Source organism: Meriones unguiculatus, chromosome 9 (genome assembly GCF_030254825.1).
Source record: "Meriones unguiculatus strain TT.TT164.6M chromosome 9, Bangor_MerUng_6.1, whole genome shotgun sequence".
In the NCBI taxonomy this organism is placed as follows: domain Eukaryota; kingdom Metazoa; phylum Chordata; class Mammalia; order Rodentia; family Muridae; genus Meriones; species Meriones unguiculatus.
In genome coordinates this window covers 74,920,557-74,940,288 of record NC_083357.1, presented here as the reverse complement: position 1 = coordinate 74,940,288, position 19,732 = coordinate 74,920,557, and the positions used below count along the sequence as shown (strand labels likewise).

At 38.2% G+C, this 19,732-nt stretch overlaps 1 protein-coding gene across 3 annotated transcripts in view; it reads left to right on the top strand.

Moving 5' to 3' along the window:
- Akap11 (A-kinase anchoring protein 11) overlaps positions 1–19,446 on the top strand; it is a 44,295-nt gene extending 24,849 nt beyond the window's left edge. The window contains exons 7-12 of one of the 3 annotated variants that reach the window (XM_021659134.2): positions 14–4,469; positions 7,088–7,243; positions 11,386–11,469; positions 12,161–12,207; positions 15,974–16,134; positions 18,086–19,446. In XM_021659134.2, coding sequence (XP_021514809.1) covers positions 14–4,469; positions 7,088–7,243; positions 11,386–11,469; positions 12,161–12,207; positions 15,974–16,134; positions 18,086–18,226 — 5,045 coding nt within the window. In that variant the 3' untranslated portion in view covers positions 18,227–19,446. Of the gene's footprint in view, positions 1–13; positions 4,470–7,087; positions 7,244–11,382; positions 11,470–12,160; positions 12,208–15,973; positions 16,135–18,085 lie in introns of all 3 variants that reach the window. The other 2 variants (XM_021659132.2, XM_021659135.2) reach the window with 2 other exon arrangements.
- The last annotated feature ends 286 nt before the right edge of the window (positions 19,447–19,732 follow it).

The window sequence follows — 19,732 nt, the reverse complement described above, 5'->3', positions numbered from 1 at the left end:
TCTTTTCCTGTAGAAATAAATATTGCTACACTAAGGAGCTGGTGTGATGCTGCCTCTCAGACTACTTCGGGTCACCATTTAGGAACCCATGATTTTAAAGTGTTGGTTAATTACGGACCGCAGAAGTCATTGGCTAAGCCCTCATCTTCAAGAAATGTTGTGGGACACAGAGAAGCATCTTCTGTGAAAACATCAGTTACAACATCAGTTTCAGAGCCCTGGACCCAAAGGAGTCTCTACAGGTCGTCCAGTACTCCAGATAAAGGCAGAGGCACCCAGGAGACATCCTTCCCTTCTTCTCCCGTCCACTCCTCGGAGTCTGAGTGCTCAAGCCCAAGTCCTGTGATTTTTTTGGATGAAGAGGGATATCAAAAATGTTTAAAAGCGAAACTTGAGCTGCCTGAAATTCCTGTGACACAGGATGATGTAGAGGATTCAGACTCAGAAGTGAGTGAGTTTTTTGATAGCTTTGATCAGTTTGACGAGCTAGAGCAGACTTTGGAGACTTCTTGTCCGTTTATGAGAGATCCTGTCATAGGGAAGTCCTCGAAGAAGGTAGGGCACAAACATGAAAAATCTTGTATGAATCCTCAGAAATTCAAGTTTGAGCGTCCAGCTCTTCCAGCTAATGTTAGAAAGCCAACTCCACGCAAACCCGAGTCTCCGTACGGTCACCTGTCTGATGCTCCAGATTCCCCTCGTCCAGTGATGGCCTCAGAAGACAGTGGGTTGTTTAGCCCTATTCGAGCCTCTGCTTTTAGTCCTCCTGGAAGCTGTACTCCCGCTGAATGCTTTTGTCAAACAGATATTGGTGGAGATAGGATTCATGAAAATCAGGATCCTATTTACTGCACTTATGAAGATTATGCAAATAATCTTTCCTGTGAAGTACTAGGCTCAGTTCTTTATACTCAGTATGCAAATGAAATGTCAGATATAAATAGTATTAAAAGAGGAGAATATAATACTGTAGCTTTTAAGCATGGAGACTCTGATCAAAAAACTAAATGTAAAAAGTCTTCAGTGATTACAGATAGCGTTCAAAAGTTTGCAGCAGATCTTGTGGGGAAAAGTTTTGGCAGTGCATTTAAAGACTTACAGAAAGGAGTTTCTTCGTGTACCAATGCACTGTGCCAGTTAGCTGTCAAATTGACATCGTCTGTATTTCAGATGGCATTTAATGAACTTAGAAGGCAGTGTGCATTTTCACTGAAAGAACGAGCCATTGGTAGCCTGGCTAGTCTTTTGGTGAGTGAAGCCTTATCAAATGCCTTGAAAGATTTACAATACATGAAAAAGCAGATGTTTACAAACACAGTTGCTAGGTTTGCGGCGGACCTTGCAGAAGAGCTTGTTTTTGAGGGTATCATGGAAGTGTGTCAGTTTTCATATCCTCCAACACCTGCATCTCCACAGTGTCAGTCATTTGACTTTGAAGACAAAGTCGTGAAGTCGTATGCCAAAGATTTATCTGAGTCTGTCATACAAGAAGCATTCATAGAGCTGTCACAGACTGATGTGACCTTCACAACAGAGGCAGCAGCTAATGTTTCCGTGGGTAATGTCAGCTACGTGAGCACAGAAGGTATAGTGCCACCTACACAGACCTTCACATGCTCATCATCTTTGAGCAGTCAAGCAATTACAATGACAGAACCAGTGCAGGAGCGTAAGAAGGGATACACAGTGCAGCAGGCTTTGTTTTGTACTTCAGGAATTGTCACTTCAATACCTGTGCCCTTGGCAGGTAGTGCCCTTCTCCCATATCATATTTCATCTACTTTGTATCAGCCCAAGTCTCACTTGTCGTCTGAGCATAGTAAATCAAATGGTAATTCTACCCAAGAGCGCATCACCACAGTAAGCAGTGAAGAGGAAATGGATTGTTCCAGAAATACCTGTCTACCTTCAGAACTCAGTCCCCACAACCAGAATGACTTCAAACCAACCAATGGTGATACTGACATGCAGAGCCCTTCTAGTGGCCCTGTGATTATTGGCAACTTTTCTGCAGCAATGGTACATACATTAGTAAATGAAACCTTAGAGTCCATGACATCCTTCAACGGCACAAAAACTGTTGATACAAATGCAGATTATTTAACCAAAACAATAAAAGGAAAAGCTTGTCCTCTTTCCCTTTGTGACCAAGCAGCACCACAGCAGAGCAAAGCTAGTAGTAAGGACATGTTTGCTGAGCAGTTATCAAAGTCTATTATTAAACATTCCCTGGATAAAAGCAAATCAGTGCTTCCAAATATAGATAAAAAACCAGCTAGTAAGGGATGCATGCCTGTTCTTGGAGAAGAATCACAGTTGACCTTGGAGGAATCTCCCAAATCCTTTGACTTTCCAGATCATTCACCTCACTACTCACTCTTGGCTGGAAAGTATTGTGTTCCAGAATATGGAGATTCTGTGGGTTTTGGATTTTCTTCAGAGACATTGCCACCATCTCTAATGATGACAAGTCAGAAATCTGACTTAAAGGAATCTGTGAAGGATAAACCAGTGAAAAGGCATAATTTGAATAATACTGCATTCGAGTCCTTGTCTTTTGGACAGGAAAGCTCTTTACGTCACTCACATACTTTATCATCTGCAGTGCTTACCTGTGTAGATGGTTTGCATGTGGAAGATAAACAGAAAATCAGAGACCGAAATGTAATACCTGATACTCCTCCATCAACTCCTTTAGTACCATCCCAGACTAGTTCTGAATGGGACATCAGAAAATTAAGCAAAAAGCTCAAGGGGGAGTTAGCCAAAGAATTTGCACCTGCGACACCACCTTCTACACCTCACAACTCATCTGTTGGTAGTTTGTCTGAGAGTGGACAAAACACTATGGAAAAGGAAGAGTTCATGCTGAAACTTATGCGATCTCTTTCAGAAGAAGTTGAAAGCAGTGAAAGTGAAGAGCACCCAGAAATGAATGTGACGTCAGAGTACTCAGGAAAGAAAATTCAGTTTGCAGAAGCGTTAGCTACACATATCATTTCTCTTGCAACTGAAGTGGCAGCCTCCCATTTAGATCATGAGATCACTCAGGATTTCAAGGTTCAAAACCCTCACTTAACTGTGCAGAGTCAAAGGAGTGTGCTGCCCGCCTCTTTAGGTCATTTGGATGAAAACATACAGATGTGCAGTTTTGCAAGTAGTGTGGCAGCTGATGTCATTGCAGAAGCCGAGCAAATTGCCAAAGCTAGAAGTTGTGTGCATTTCAGGCGTGAGGGGAATGTTTGTCATGTCGAAGGTGACCAAGGTAAAGCAGAAGAGAAGCTGGGTGTTGCATACCCAAGAGAAGTGGATCCATGTGTTCTTTCATTACCAAGTTGTATGCCAGGTCTGACATATAAGTACCCCAGTTGTGAAAGTGTGACTGATGAATATGCAGGCCATGTTATCCAAGTGTTAAAGCAGGAAGGTGGCAATGGTGACTTAATCATGGATCAGTATGCCAGCAGACTGGCCTATCGGTCTGTCAAGTCAGGAGTGCAAGAAGCAGCTAAGACAGTTAAATTGAAGTGCAATTCAAAAATGTTCCCTGGGCACAATCCTCATGTGAAGATAAACAAGGAACTTTTGATGTTCTCAAATAAAGAGCAGCACCAAGAAGTAGATAAAAAGAGACCAAGAAAAAGAAATGGTGGCCATCTTTGCAGATACCAAATGTATGAAAGGATACAGGATCCATGTAGAAACGAACTCTCTGAACTGTATAGTTTTTCAGCCTCTCTTGCTAGCAGCATAACAAGAGATGCTAAGAAACAGCTGACAGCACCTACAGTTGACTTGCGAAAATCCTCAACAGATTGTTGTCATTTTGAAAAATCTGGATGTGTTAACAAGAATGAGAATAGTATTGAACCAGAATTTTTGAAGTCTCATCAATCTTTGAAAAACTATGGATTTTGCCAGAATACAGGACACTTAAGGGGACATGATTGTAGAGATAATGCTCAATCTATAGAACAGTATGCTAGAAAAGTAGTGGGGGACACTTTAGAGCCAAGTTTAGGACCTGCAATTTTCCATGTTTCAGAGACTACAACATCAGCAGATAGGATTACTCATGCAGAAAAATTGTCACCTCTTATAAATGAAGCTTGCAGATACTGTGACCTTAAGGACCTTCATGGTTGCACCAGAAATCCTGCTCAGCCCCTTTCAAAACAGAGTCTGTGTGCTAGTACTAAGCCAGCTTCACATTCAAAACTTAGTAGCATCCATCAGAAATCGAGAATTTTTCATCTTGATGTGCCTCAAATTCATGTTAATCTTGATAAAAGGGCAGTGCTTGCAGAGAAGATAGTTGCAGAAGCTATTGAAAAAGCAGAGAGAGAGTTGAGCAATGCCAGTTTGGCAATTGATAGTGGAATTGGACAAGATGGCATTAGCTTTGCTGAGAGCCTTACCACAGAAATCATGACAACAGCTATGACAAATGCTGGGCATGCTGTTAGCAGGTAGGTTTCAAATTTTCTGTGGGGTCTTGTGATAAAATGAAAAGTTGACTTTGTTCTGTATGTCTTAGGTTCTGTTCATAAAAGTCTGTTTATTTTCATCCTAACTTAACAAAAGATTTCTCTGATGCATTTGTGTGCGGCTTCATATCCTGTACATGATTTTCATGTGAAATCTTTGTTTTCCCAGTCCCTTTTGAGGGACATTATCATTTATTTACAGGACTGGAAGATGAGAGTTAGAGAACAAAATAACCTCAATTCACAGAACTAAGAAGCAGGTAAAATCGAATTAAAAAAAAAAAAACTGATGAATTTCATGAAAGAAGGTAGACTGGCATCTTTACCACTCTGAGGTTAAAATCTGTTCTGTGGTTAAAACAGCTTTTCTACATGTGGCTTTGGATATTTTTATTTTTCCTCCCCTATCATAGCAGCTTCCTAAGAGGAAACTAGGTGGACATTCCTAAGCCCTCACGCTCAGAACTTAGCAAATTACTTTGCTATTCATTCTTCAGAATACTCATTTCTCTTCCTTAGACCTGGCCAGTAAAGCACCCTGAGTTCTTCCTAAGCTCATTTTTTATGCAGGCTGATATTTGCACGGACTCTTCTCTGTTGTACTTCTGCTCTTTTGTCTCTTCTAGCCGTCATTCCAGGCTTCTGTAAGTACTGCAGAGTCCACTCGAGTCATATATAATTCTGCTTCACAGTCTGTAAAGTTAAAATGATTTGAGGTTGAAGAATGATTGATTATTCACTAAGCTATTAACTGAATTGTTTCATTAACGTTCCTTTTCTCATAAATGTTCGATTAATGGAAGTAATCATAATAGTAGAATATGTAATAGAATGTCACAAACCCATAATGCTTACCAGGGTGCCATATGAATATCAAATAGGAAGCATAGGATAGTGGAATTTTACAACAGTAATATGTCTAGACTTTATTTTTCAATTGCTATGAGGCCAATTGCCTACCAGTCATTATAAACCTTCCTTTTAACCTCCTGTGAGTAATTTTCTTTAAAAAAAAAAAAAAAAAAAAAAAAGTGGTAGGTAACAGAAAAAAGTGTTAAGTAAAGTTGTGGTGTAAGATGGCTGTGTTTGTAATGCCCAGCTTAACTGAGTTGTTAAATCTTAAATACAAACGGAGAATTGCCTAAAAAGCGGGGAAGGAAGTTCTGGGCTTATTTTAGCTTTTAGGGATATAAAAAAAAACTGAAACAGGCAAAAAAAAAAAATTATGTGTGCTCCAAGAGCTTATAGTAGAATAAGAGAGACAACAGATAAATGAGCTGAAAAAGGACAACAGTGGACATGCTAGTGTAGACAGGCAAAAGTCCAAGAGGCCTCAACCCTACACAGAGAACTACAGTGCTGAGAGTGGGAGATACAGTCTTCCCCAGGGAAGGGTATACTGATTGATCATGCACTAATAAATGGTCATGAAACATACAACGAATATTATTTAGACTAAACAGGTCCTATATCTGTATACACACACACACACACACACACTTATATACACATACACATAAAAAGAATTAAAGAATTAAAAAAAGGGGTCATGAATTTGAAAGAGAACAAGAAAGGCATATATGGGATGAGTTGGAGGGAGAAAGGAGAAGGGGAAATGATATAATTATAATTTAAAAAAATACATGTACATGTTATTAGCAGAGGTGAACAAGAGCTGTTGGGGCTGGCCTGCATTTTTGGATTGGGTAGTAGAGAAACAATACTAACAGAATAACATCACAACCAAGAAGCAAAAGTGAAGATAGAATAAGTGATGGGAACCTGCGTCTGCTGGGTTCTAGGCAGAGGGGTGGGATTGCATGTATGTGTTGCCCTAGAGTGATTCGGGGGATGGTAGGTGAGAAGGTGGACATTATGAGGGAGCCAGCTTATACATACGTTATTGCTTTGAAGCAATGGAAGATTTTAATCAGAAAACTGATAGGTTTTTGCTTCATGCTTAAAGTATCACTGTTTAGAACTGTGTTGAATGTATACAGATGGAGCATTTCGTATTATTCCTCTAAATGGACTTTTTTTACCATCTCATAAAAATATGAATGTCCCTTTGTTTAAAAAAATTTTTTTTAATGTAGCCTTGGCTGTCCTAGAACTATGTAGACCAGGCTAGCCTTGAACTCACGTCTATCTCCCAAGTATTGGGACATGAGTCTTTGCTTTGTGACTCATGTTCTGAAGAGACTTATCTAGTTTGAATATAGACTTGGTTGACACAATTAGAATTTCAAACTCTTTCTTGTTCTAAACCACAGAAGGAGGCTCTTTTAGATGCAAATGAAGGTACTGTTTTTACAGGGCAGATGTGCTTACAACTTGTAGTAAGGTGGACTTCTGTTAGTGTCCTGCTGAAAGTGTGAACTGCTCTAAACAGAATGTAGATAACCGTATGCAAGGATGTCTCCCGAGTAGCAGAGCTGGCCCTGCTGTCTATCCTTCAGTTTCAGTATTTGCAGATGCCATGAATGTTCAGGGTGTGACTGGGAAGGTAATTTTGTAGCGTCATCTTTATCATCTTACATTCTCACCAGAATCTGTGATGTTTCAATTATTTAAATTATTACCATGTGCTCTTTTCTTAGTTCAAAAGAAATAGAAGATTTTCAGTTAAGTGAGTCATTTGGCAGCCAACAGATGAATCTCAGTGTTGGTGAGGACAGCACGGGTAGCTGGTCCAACTTAAGTTTTGAGGATGACCATCAAGATGAAAGCAGCAGTTTTCACCATCTCAGTGAAAGGTAACAATGCTTTGACAGTTAATTGTGTGATAAAGGTCTTAGACTTGAGTGAACAACAGCTTTCTGTTGCTATTAGAAAATTCTCGATTTGGAAATCTGTTTCTATTTCCAGCATTATTTTACTGTTCAGAGTGCATCTTTTTTGTTGTTCTTACTTTACTTCTTTTTGAGGGGTATAGCCCAGGCTGATCTTGAGGTTAAGTTTCTCTTCCAGGCTTCTGGGGGCTGGGCTATAGGCCTGTGGGTTGTATTGCCATGCTTGGCTTCTGAATGGTTTAGACATATACTAAATACAGTATGGAGCAGAGCTAATGTTCTTTGGGTTTGCTGAAAGCTGACTTGAAAAAATATTGTAATACTGTATTTTATTTAAATTTTAAGCTTTTCTGGATGTTCTATGAGTATAATTTATCACTTTAAAGAGCATCCTTTTTGCATTAGTGAGAAAAAAAAGTCAGGTATTTAAAAAAGGTATCATAATAGTCCTATAGTTTTCTTGATACAAGCTAAAATAAGCAGCATCTTTAGGGATGGGAAGAGAGGGTCCTTAGACTTCTGTTAGTAACAAAATAGTGAGCATTTATGTAGCTTCTTAGATTGAAGATACATTGAATTTGTGATAAAATAGAGTTTTGTATACCTGAAGACATTCACTTTGCATGTGAATTTTCGTAGTTAACTTTGTTCATAACAGTCATCTTTGAAATATTTTATAGTGATTGTTTCCTACATTCTCACCTCTGCCTAAAGGCATTCCTGGCTAGCTCATGAATTCCTGTAAACTATTTGTCCATATTAACTGATAATTGGAATAATAAGTAACAGTCCACAGTTGGAGCGGAGGGAAGGAGAAGTTCTCTGAATACTTCTACCAGGAGGTATGCATGGAAAGGACCGTGTGTAGTTCCTGCTGACCTAAATGCTTGAAATATGCTTGATAAGAGAGGGAAGGAAGAGTGGGAAGTTAGAGGAGAGGGGGAGGTGGCATAAGGAAGCAGATAGCCTCTGAGCAGTTAGAGCACATCACCCTAGCCTAAGGCTTAGAGGGTTTGTTCTGTGTACCTTCCCCTCCCCCCTTTTTTTGTGGTTAAAATCTGTTTCTTATTCAATTTGGATGCAAAAAAAATAGTCTTAAAATGGGTACAGTAGAACATGGTCACAAATCATGATTTTCCCTATCTGGAATACTATACTAACATGTTAAGTTTTTTCTCATAAGAAAAAGACACTTCTAAGATCTCGGCAAAGGTGGCATTGCTGCCTAGAACAGTTAAACTGGGGAAAAAGCCAGTGGTCTTAAGAGGATTTGTAGAAAGCTGAGTAACTAGAGAGGGTTAACTGATTTGTTGTAAGGGGGAGCATTCGTTCTGCCTGTAACAGTAGTTTATTGGTGTGACTCAGAAAGAAGGCTGAAATGACATCCCCATAACAGAAGGCTGAGACCAAAATAATTATACCTCATAGGAACAAATGCATTTAGGGTTAGAAATTAATTCTGTGAACCCAGGTAGCACATCCGGCTTGAGAGGGTTTAGTCAGAAAAGATCTGTTCCTCACTCGTCACTTGTCAGAGTGAGCTAGTGCTGCTGCAGTGGTTTTAAGGTGTGGGCACGAAGCAGCTATTGGGACTCATGCAATAGAGTGCTTGCTGAACACAGGTTTCCAGAAGCTCACCTCCAGGGATTGATTCATCAGGCCTGACAGGGTACCCGAGAAACCCCTTAGTGACTGCACTGCGAGTGTTTGGACACACATGAGAGAGGTAGCTTTACAAGTTACTTCCTTTGGTGGCTTTTGCTTTGGGTACTGGTCTTTCAGGCGCAGAGATCAGGTGAGTAATAAGCACCTTGAACTTTCATTTTAAATTGGAAGTTTAGTAAAGAATATCATTTTTAAAAATTAGATTTAAAAAGGGTTTGAAAAGACTATATTTGTTTGAAAAGATGGCTTAGTTTTACTTTAATGTATAATTGATCACAAAGAGAGCTGTCCTGTGCATGCGAATTTCTTAAATATTTTAAATAGTTTGTAACATTTTGAAGTTAATGTATTAGAAGCAAGTGTGATGTTTTATGTCTGTAATTGTCTGGAGGCTGAAGCAGTGCTGTAAGTTCAAGGCTAGCTTGGGCAATTTAGCAAGACCCTGTCTCAACAAACAAACAAACAACTATCCCCCTACCCCCAAAAATTTAGAGTTGGAAATTTATAGCTCATGGTAGAGTACTTGCCTGCATGGCTTAGATTCAATTCCCAGCATATCACATGTACAAATTTATATGTACATAAGAGAGGAGGCCAGACTTTGACAGCTCTTGAGATACTTTTTTTTTAAATCAGAATATATAGTAGTCTGGATAGGAATCAAAGCCACAAAAAAGAATCTCAGCACTTAATTAGCACTGCCTTCAGAGTACACCTGCCGTAGGAATAGACTGTGAGAAGACGCAAGTGGAGGTGGCACAGTTTAGGAATGGAAAAGGAAACCTGTTAAGTAAAGAAAATAGACTTTATGTTGGCTCAAGATAGGCTGATCATCCTTCGCAGTTTACTTTTGTGTTCTGGTATAATCACTAAACAGTAACTCCTTCCATTTGAGGGTGAGCTGCTTAGGGGAAGCAGTCTTAGAGGCAGCTAAAACACTTAGAGGTAGGTGGTATTCTGTAAGTGACTGTATCCAATCCAAACCACCTTGAAAAGCAGGAGCAAGATGAGGTTAGGAAGATTTTTCCATTTTATTCTTTATGTTACTTAGGTGTTACTTCTCGAGTTCATCTAAAGTTTAAATGCTGGATTTTTATTACTAATGAGATTGAAAAGTTATTGTTAATAGAATATGCGTAAGGATTTTAATTTTGTGTCTTTAGAAAGTCATTTTCTTAATGTATATAAGATTGGAAGTCACTAATTCTCTCTTTTTGTTTATAGTTCTCTATTTGTTGTGTGCTACTGTATTTTCTGTGTTTTAGTTTGTCTAAAGACAGACTGATGGTAAAACTCTGGATTTCTTTTTGATTTTATAATAAAACTATATTTGTTTGAAAAGATGGCTTAGTTTTACTTTAATGCATTGTAATTTCTGAAGCTTGATACTGTTAAAGTGAAAATGGATAAATAATTTATTTGGGAATGTTTAGTAACTACCTAGAACTTCAGATAATTGTGACTTTGGTTACCTTGACCACACTTACTGATTCGCAAAAAATGAGTTCATGTTGAAGAACCAAAATTTAGGTTTGTATAGATGATAAATTATAATTGACTAGCTGATAATGGGAAGTAAAGCTGCTTATCACTGCAAACTAATGTGCTTACTAATTATTTTAATAATTAGGAATGATTAGAATTTTTAAGTTGCATGTTGAAAATTTTAATCTGAAAAGTAGCTATACTTTTGTTTTTAAATACGGTTGCTCCCCTCCCCCCCTACGCCCCCCCCCGCCCAAACAATGCTTTGCTGCAGTTGTAGATACACTCGCATTCTTCTTTTGGCTAGGTAATGTAAGAAGTTGGGGCTGTGTGTGACTTTGGTGACTAGCCAGCCAGACAAATGTATTGCTTATGTAAGCCTTGCTTATTCTAGCTTTCTTCTGAAGAGAATATGTGCTATTTGCCACCTGCTTAGTATGTGTAATGTAAGAAATAAAGAAAATTGGAATAGTGATGTAATGAGCTCAGAAGGCAGGGTCTGTTGGAGACAGTTTGCCCGACACATTATCATTATTTTGTACTGTTCAGGAATCTCAGAAGACCTCAACTTTGGTCTTTCTTCTTTTTTAAATATTATCCAAACCAAGGAGTAGGAAAGTGTATTGCCTTTCTTGTTCTTGTTAGATATGAATTACATGTTAAGGTTTGCTGTGAGATACTAACTTTATCATGCAGTCATTTTCCATCCCGAAAGTTCTGTTGTCTTAATCTGAAAAATAAACATAAGTTTAGAATGATGCCATGATATTTTGAGGACAATGAAAAGACTCCAGCGTCGCCCATTCTCCTTCATGGAATAGCAGTGACAGTCTTGTGTCCCCTCTGGATGCTCCACTCCACTGTGGCAGCTTAGGACTGAAGCTGTCCCAAGGAAGCACAGGTGCTCTTCACTATGCATTTGCTAGTTCAGCTCTGTTCTTTTCTCCCTCCAGCAGTAATGGTAACAGCAGTAGCTGGAGCAGTCTTGGTTTAGAAGGAGATTTGTATGAGGACAATTTATCCTTTCCAACATCAGACAGGTTGGTCCAGTTTAGACACTTAAAAACTCATGAGTCTTTCACCACTAATGCATGATGTCATTATTCTTAAGAGAGCCAATATATATCAACCTGCTTTTCTCCTGAATTTTGACATGATTCTGCTCGATATGTTTACATCTAATGACAATTTCAGCTAGCTAAAATATCACTGACATCTAATTGCAACATGTGTGACCGTTTGCATGGGTTGCTTTGCTTGCTATTTTCATTCTACCAATGATTTCATTAAAAAGAGCTTGCTTCCTACAGGATTTCTGTTGGTTTTGTTTTGTTTTTCGATATAGTTTACTTTCATATATAAGTATAGGAAAATTGTTTTAAAACATTAAATGACATTAGTAGAAACAATAGTACTTCATTTTTATGACATTGTATGATATTCAGATAGCATATTACTTAAAACCAAATAAGAACATTTCACCTTCATTTGGAGTTGCTTGGCTTTAAGTGTCATGCTAAGGTAGGGCTTCTGTAGGCATCATGTACACTTCAGATTTTAACATGAAATAATGTGAGAAGCAAAGCTTCCTTTTGATTGCCATTTTCTCCTTTCTAAATTTCATATGTCATATTGTAACTTTTCATTCCTGCTACTTTTCTGAGATGTGGTTTTAATCCATTACTAATTAAACTTTTTTTTTTTGAAACTACTGTTGTTTTCTTTGAAAAGTGATGGAGCAGATGATAGAGATGTCGGACAGGAGGATGGTGTAGAAGGTTAGTCACAGTTTGCTTCTCTAAGTCTTCGTTTTTGTGTGTTCTGTGGTTTGCATTTATGCCTCTTTTACAGATAAGCTTTGCATTATTGGTGTGAAACATCACAAATTGCCCTGTCTCAGAAACAAACCATTGGAGGAAGAAGCTTAGGGGGCATTTTTCTTTTCAAAATTTATGTCTAAAATCCTCTCATGTTACAAAATTAATTTATTGTAATTACAGCATATCATTGTTTTTACTCTGTGTTAAGTTACTTTTTTTGTGGCTGTGACAGAATTCTTGAAAAAAGGGAAGGAATTTCATGAGGGGAGGGCATGACAGTGGGAACTTTTGGCTGGAGGAAGGACAGGCAAGAAACCAACAGGAGCAGATGGGCTGCAGTCCTCCAAGGCCCGTCCCTAGTGACCTACCTCTCTCAGGCCCCAAGTAGTAATGATTTCACAGTGACCCAAAACAGTGCTGCTTAGCTGGGGATCGGGGGTCACTCAAACTGTAAACCTCATATTTTCCTTCAAATTAGTGACTTGAAGATTTGATCCTGTTGTCAAGCTTACATGAGACAAAAAGCGAACATGGAAAGGCACTTTAAATACCCCACTTCCCTCTTCCGCTTCTAAGTCTGTGCTCACACATGCACATGTTTAAAGGCAATACCTTCCTTCAGTGAACAGAGTTCTTACTATGTCAGCACTAGATATCTTTGGATGTAGAGTTTTGAACATAGTTTGTGATCATAATTCATGTATTAGATATCCAAGTGAGCCTAGTGACTTCATTCATGTCAAACCCAAGTTTTTGTTGTATTCAGATAGGTTTAGAATGTCCTCTTCAGATCTTACTTTTTTAAAAGTATGAAGTGATAATACTTTCTATAAAACAGCACATTTAAATTAAAAATACTGTTTAGTTATTTTTGAACTAGTGAAATTTTGTTGTTTCTTTTGAAGTAGGAAACCTGAGGGCTAGAGATGGCCTGGTGTGTTCTCTGTTGGGAGTTCAACCCTGTACCTTCATGCCAAAGTCGCAGGCACTGAGAAAATGTTGAAGAGAATTTCGTCAGATATAGGGTATAACTGCTGAATTTTCAGACAGTATATCCATAGTATTCTTCTTCTGCGAAGTTACAATCAGTTCTTAAGTTAAAATTCTCAGTTAATATTATTATTATTTAAAAATTTTTAAATTTGTGTTGTATGTGCACATGTGTGTGCATAGTTGTAAACACATGAATGCCACTAGTCATGTATCTCACATGGAGTCAGTTTCCTCTTTCTACCATGTGGGCCCTGAGACTCGAACTCAGGTTTTTCAAACTTGGCAGCAGTGCATTTGCCAGCTGAGCCATTCCACTAACCCAGATTATTCTGTGTATTTTTAAAGATTTATTTTTATTTTATGCAAATGGATACTTTGCTTACATCTGTCTGTGTAGTTCCCAAGAAGGCCAGAAGAGGGCATCAGATTCTCCTGGAACTGGATTTACAGCAGGTTAAGAGGTGCCATGTGGGTGCTGGGTGTCGAATCTAGTTCCTCTGCCAGAACAGCCAGTACTCTTAACTACTAAATCATTTTTCCAGTCCTTACAATAGATTTTAGAGTTAGTGATAGTCTAGGTAGTTTTCTTTATTTTTGTTCATTAATGTTTTGGCCTTTGAAAGTCGTAACTTCTCCCTAATAACACTCAGGAATCTAATTATTCCCAAGGCTATCCATGTGCACATGTGCTGTGGATCTTTAATAACCTAGTTATTGCTTACCTAACTCTGCTGAGGAGTGATTAGGAGAAGGAATACAGTTAATATAATAGAATAATTCATGGAAAAAGTTTATCAGTAGGCCCCTGAGAATTTTTTTCTGTTAATAATGTAGAAATCAGGAGGTCAGTTATATGCAAATTCATCATTCCTCAGCTCTTGGGATGATAGGCATCTTACACATATCAAGTTAGAGCAAACTTTGAAATTTGTTCCATTAGAAGGTAGATTGGTTTATAGTTATAAAAAGCCTCAATATTAGGGAATTCCTACAACAAATATCTGCTTTTAAAACCATCCTTCGTTCCTTTTTATTTATTTATATTTTGTTTAGGTGGTATCAGAAGTTTCCCATCAGGCCAAGCAAACTGCAGGATCTTACCAAGGAAATCTTAGCAATGTAGAGAAGCACTAAATGACCTAGCGTCCAGCCCCAGGCACAATGCAGCCTTTACTAAGGGCATCAGACACTGTCTTGTTCTATAGTATATCAGACCTCCTTTAAAACAAATAAACCTATACAAACCATTTACCAAGGTAAAATTTTATGTTTAGCATACAAAGTGATTGATGGATTTCATGTGTTGTTTTCTGAATATATATCATTATACATTCCTCTTGCTTATCTCCATCTCCACTGCCCCTCATTCCCATGCTTCCCTCTTTCTCCTAACATGATAGTCTTTCCTTCTGCTTATGTAACATGACTGAAATTACCTTAGCTCTCCACCCCCAACCCCCTTAACATTTTTTTTCTTTCCTCTCAGGGGTCTTCCTTGTACTTTCATGACCCGCACAAACACACATGTGTGTATGTATATATACATATGTAAATGTACATTCTCTGTATGAAAGAGAACATACCCAGACCTACTTTTGATTGAGACTTATTGTCACAAAGGGAGAGAAAAGATGAATTTTTGAGAATAACATGGATCAGAATTTTTACCCTAAAAATAGAGGGCTAACACAAATTCCAAAAATGATTAATAGTGGTCTAGAGTGCCTTATATACTATAATAGAAAAATATCCCTCAACAATTAAGAATCTACCAACATTTCCATTATTAGTACATCCTGGCTTGAGGACTGTCAGTATGCCTGTTGTAGAAATCAAATCAAGGTTGTATTTAATATTTACTATTGATATATCTTTTAGTTAAACAGCGGTTATTCTAAACAGCTGTATAACCAAATCACCACACAGAGACTAGGATTTATTTAATTAACCTAGAGCACAATGCTGGGCAATAGTTACTCCATCCTAAACTTCCAAGTCCACATAGTTTCCTACCATTCAGACTCACCCATTATACTTGCTTTTAGTGATATCTTAAGTCCGGTTCATTTCTTCACGTGATTCCAAGACCTGCCTTCCAGATTCTTCTCCTCCCTCTTCTCCTTTCTTCCTTTTCCTCCCACTCCAGACCAGGATGTCCCACCCTATCCTCTCCATTGCTCAGCATTGTTGCTGGTTGTTTTAATTGACAGTGTAGAGAACAAATGGTGGCATGTTTACACAAACTTGAGACAGGTGATGCTTAGAATAAGCATCATAATGCAATATCTGGATTGAAACCAGATAGTGGGGGAGAGAAATCAGCATTTGAATGAACAAGGGTCAATTGTATACATTCCAAAAGAACATAATACCAACACATTCCCTAGATATGTCTTGTACTCAGTCATCCCTAAGTGGGAGTACTGGTTAACAGGACATTGGTTCTATCTTCCAGGTAGGATATCTCCTTTGTATTGAAACATCATTCTCGTTAACAAGAAAGTAAAACTTGAGAGAAGTGCCAATTTACTCCAAACAGTATTTTACATTGTGCCATCAGTAAATGGTCAAAGTTATTTCTTTGTTTTAGCATTATTTCATCCTTAAGAAATGCTTTATTTAACATTATAATATAGTTAAGTAAAGTATTCACTGGATGCTTAAATTGAAATTAGAGTTTTGAAAATTGATTTGATGAATTTCACCTTATATTGTTTAAATTGACTACTAGATCTGCAGCAAAATGGAAAGACTCTGCTAATTATGAACATTGACATGGAGCCAGGAGCAGTAGATCCTCAGCTAAGGGTTATTCTTCAGTGGCTCATTGCCTCCGAGGCTGAAGTGGCAGAACTTTATTTCCATGACTCTCCAAAGAAGGAGTTTATATTAGTAAGTACCTCCTGTCTGGAGTGGCTGTGAGGAAACATTAACACTGTGTGATAATCCTTACCACTTTGTTGGTTTAGAGAAATGCTTGTTGATTGCAGAATATTAGTACATCGACATGGAGTCTCACAGTTGGGTTCAGGGGTCAGCTCTGCCACTTTCTAGTAGGTATGACTTTGGGCAGAAGAGTCAGTGAAGGTCTCAGTTTCCTTAGTTGCATGTGGGATTAGCAGCTTATTGACTTACCTTGCAGGTTTGTGAGGATTAATGATAATATTGTAAAAAGCAGGTAATTGATCTAATACCCTAACCTTAGAAGTTAGATGTCAGTAATAATCAGCTCATGAATTCTTAAAGATCCAGCTATTCTATTTCCCAGATTCATAATTGTACCTAAGTGATTAGATCTTTCTCAGTCTTCATGCAGATGGAAGGCTGCATAATACATGCAGATGTATTATGAAAAACAATATTAGGTTAGATAAGATACTTTTCTTAGGCAAGGTGGGTAATAGCATATGTAGAAGGACTTGGGGACACTGCATCCTTCATACAGTTGTTAGTGAGACTCTAAGGCAGTGAAGCTGTGGTGGGAAAACTGTCTTGACAAGTTTCCCAAAATGCTGAGTGCAATATTAACTTGTTACCCAGTATTGCACTGCTCAGTGTGCACTTGAGGGACATGAAATTGTGTGTACCCAAAACCTGTGCAGAAATGTCCATGGCAGCATTATTCATGGAAGACATGACCTAGGAATGTTAGCCGTGGTGGTACAGGCCTATAATTCTAGCACACTGGAAGCAGAAGTAGGAGAATTACTATGTTTGAGTACATGTAGTCTCATTGATGAGTTCTGAGAGAGTCAGGAACTCTCATACATACATACATACATACCCTGTCTCAAAGGGATAAACTAGAACAAAACAAAAAGAAGTCACCATCTGTCCATCAGCTAATGAACAGAGAGAGAATGAGCTTTGTTGGTTAGTCGAAAGTAGTAAGGCACCGAGCCTTCCTTTACCATAATAAACCCTCAAGATAACTATGCTAAGCCAAAAAACCATGCACAGAGTTCACAATTCCATTTCTATGAAATGCCTTCAAATAGGCAAATCTGTAAGGCCCCAAGTAGATGAGTGCTTTATCTGAAGGTGTGAGGGAGGATGGAGAGGGGCTTCTGATGTGGAGGCCTTTACTCCAGGTTTGAGGAGAGAGCATCCAGTATTGATTGTATGGAACGTGTCCTCAGTCCACTGATATACTAAAATTCATGGTATATCTCAAAGCTGTTGAAAGAAAAGAACATTTACAGGAAAATAGTTTTTCAGAATTTATTTTTCAGGTCTTTTACAACTTAAGAATTCTTACAAAATTGAGTAGACAGAAAAGTGAGTAAGACCATGCATGTTCTGTTTTGCTGTGGTAGAGTTTGTTTAAACCCCTGTTTACTCTTTTGCTTGCTTTTTCATTGAAGCATTACATTTCTTAACTTAGAAAGCCATGTTTCCGTTGAGGCTGGAGTGTTTTCCAGAATATAAGCCACACTACATGTTGTGGAAAGAGAATCCACACCCTTTTATTAAGCTTGACATTGTCACTATTATTTTTTGTTCCTAATTGAGGGTGTGGCAGATGTATTTAGTTAGGTGAACAATTTCCTGTAGACAGACTCTGCACTCCCACACAGACCATCCACTGCCAAGGTTTGTGTTCTGTTTCTAGCAATCCTGAAGTGTTATTCTGTGGAGATGGGTTTATAAAGGGCAAGAAAGGAAAATGTTTAATTTGTGTAAAGGGCTGGTGGTTGGGAACAGATCTCATAACTGGGTAAGAATATTTCATTGTAAACAGCAGGATTCCCATTTTTGTCTGAAGATAAAAGCGAAAACCTTGTTGCTGCAAAAATGTTTTCTCTTAACTTGCATTAATGTTTCTGTTACCCTTCTTTCTTAGCTTTCAAAGCAATTACAAGAGAGAGGATGGAAAGTGGGAGATGTCCTTCAGGCTGTGTTTAAATACTACGAAGTGATGGAAAAAACTTCAAGTGAGGAAAGATACAAGTCACTGTTTGATTGGCTTTTGGAAAATGCCTAGAACAAACTCCAGACCAGTATATTTTATTGTTTGTTTTAGGAAGTTAAGAACCTGATGACTCATGTTTAGGATAAAATTCAGATGCAGAATATTAACATTTTAATTGAATTGAGAGGAAAGAAAGAATCTTTTTAAGTGCTTTCTGTCACCACACTGTATATAGTTCATACTTTTGTAATCTTTGTCAGAGTATTCTTTTTACTTATTCTTTTGTACATGTGTTTGTGTTATTACCCTGAGAAAATATCTGTACTGGGGGATCTTCCCCTGAGGCTGGGGCATTGTCTACAGCATGTGTTTGGATATATCCAGGGCTGCTGCAAACAGGGCTGAGGCACTGGCCTGGCCCAAGTGATCCCTTTGTTCCTTTGAAAACAGTTGGCACCTGATACGGAGGCTGATACTTGTTGTTTATTTATTTCTGATAACTCTGTAATCTTTATGTACTATTCTTTCAGAACAGTTTTATTTCCCTACTTCAGCTATTGGTACTTCGAGATTTCCCCAGACATTTAATTTCTTAGCAGACTCATTAGTGATTTAGGTTTCTGTGAACACCAGAAGTGAATTTCCCTAGCCTTTCATCAAGTGATTTGCTGATGCTGCCTATTGTTCTGGAATGAGAAATAAAAGTGGGGGTGGGGAAATGTGTTGTGTGAGAGAGAGAGTGTGTGCGAGAATAACCTTAAACTTCTCCCTATTTTTATTTTCAGTGTTTTCTTAGTTAGGACCATTGTTAACATTAAATAAAGTGTCTAAGTATTGTACAGTAAGAATTTTGTCCTTTTGATTTCTTCCACAAATGAAAATACAGGTTGTAAAAGAAATTGAAATTTTCAAAATTAATGTAGAAATGCACTCAGAGGACCCTAATAATGATTTTCAGTGTTGGATTTTTGAAGACGAAGAAGAAAAACACCCTGCTTCACCAAGAATAATTTCTTTTAGCATAGTAGTTCTCAGGCTTATAATTCTGTGACCCTTTATGTCGTGGGTGACCCCCAACCATAAAATTATTTCATCGCTACTTCATAACTGTGAATTTGCTATTTTATGAATTATAATGTAAATATATCTGTGGTTTCTGATGGTCTTAAGTGACCCCTGTGAAAGGGTTGTTCACCCCCCAAAAGGTTCTGACCAACAGGTTAAGAATTGCTGTTTTGGCACAGTAGGTGCCTGTACCCCAATAAAATATATCTGGACTATGTTGTGAAGTCCCTCTCATGATCTTTTTGGCCTCTACATTCCCTGTTGTGGTGTTAGAGACTGCAAGTTGCTGTGAGTGAGATGACCCAGGCTGTGTCTGTAAGATGTATGTGTAGATGTTGGGTTCTTACACTGAACAGTTCTGGAATCCAGGGTAAATCAGTTTTTGTGGGGCTGTTGATTTTACTTCATTATATTTTCTTCCTCCCCTCCCCCAAGCTCTGACTTTTCTAGAAACTGCAATGAATAGAAGATATTGCACCTACCAGGGTATATTACATTAGTTTGAATTAGTAA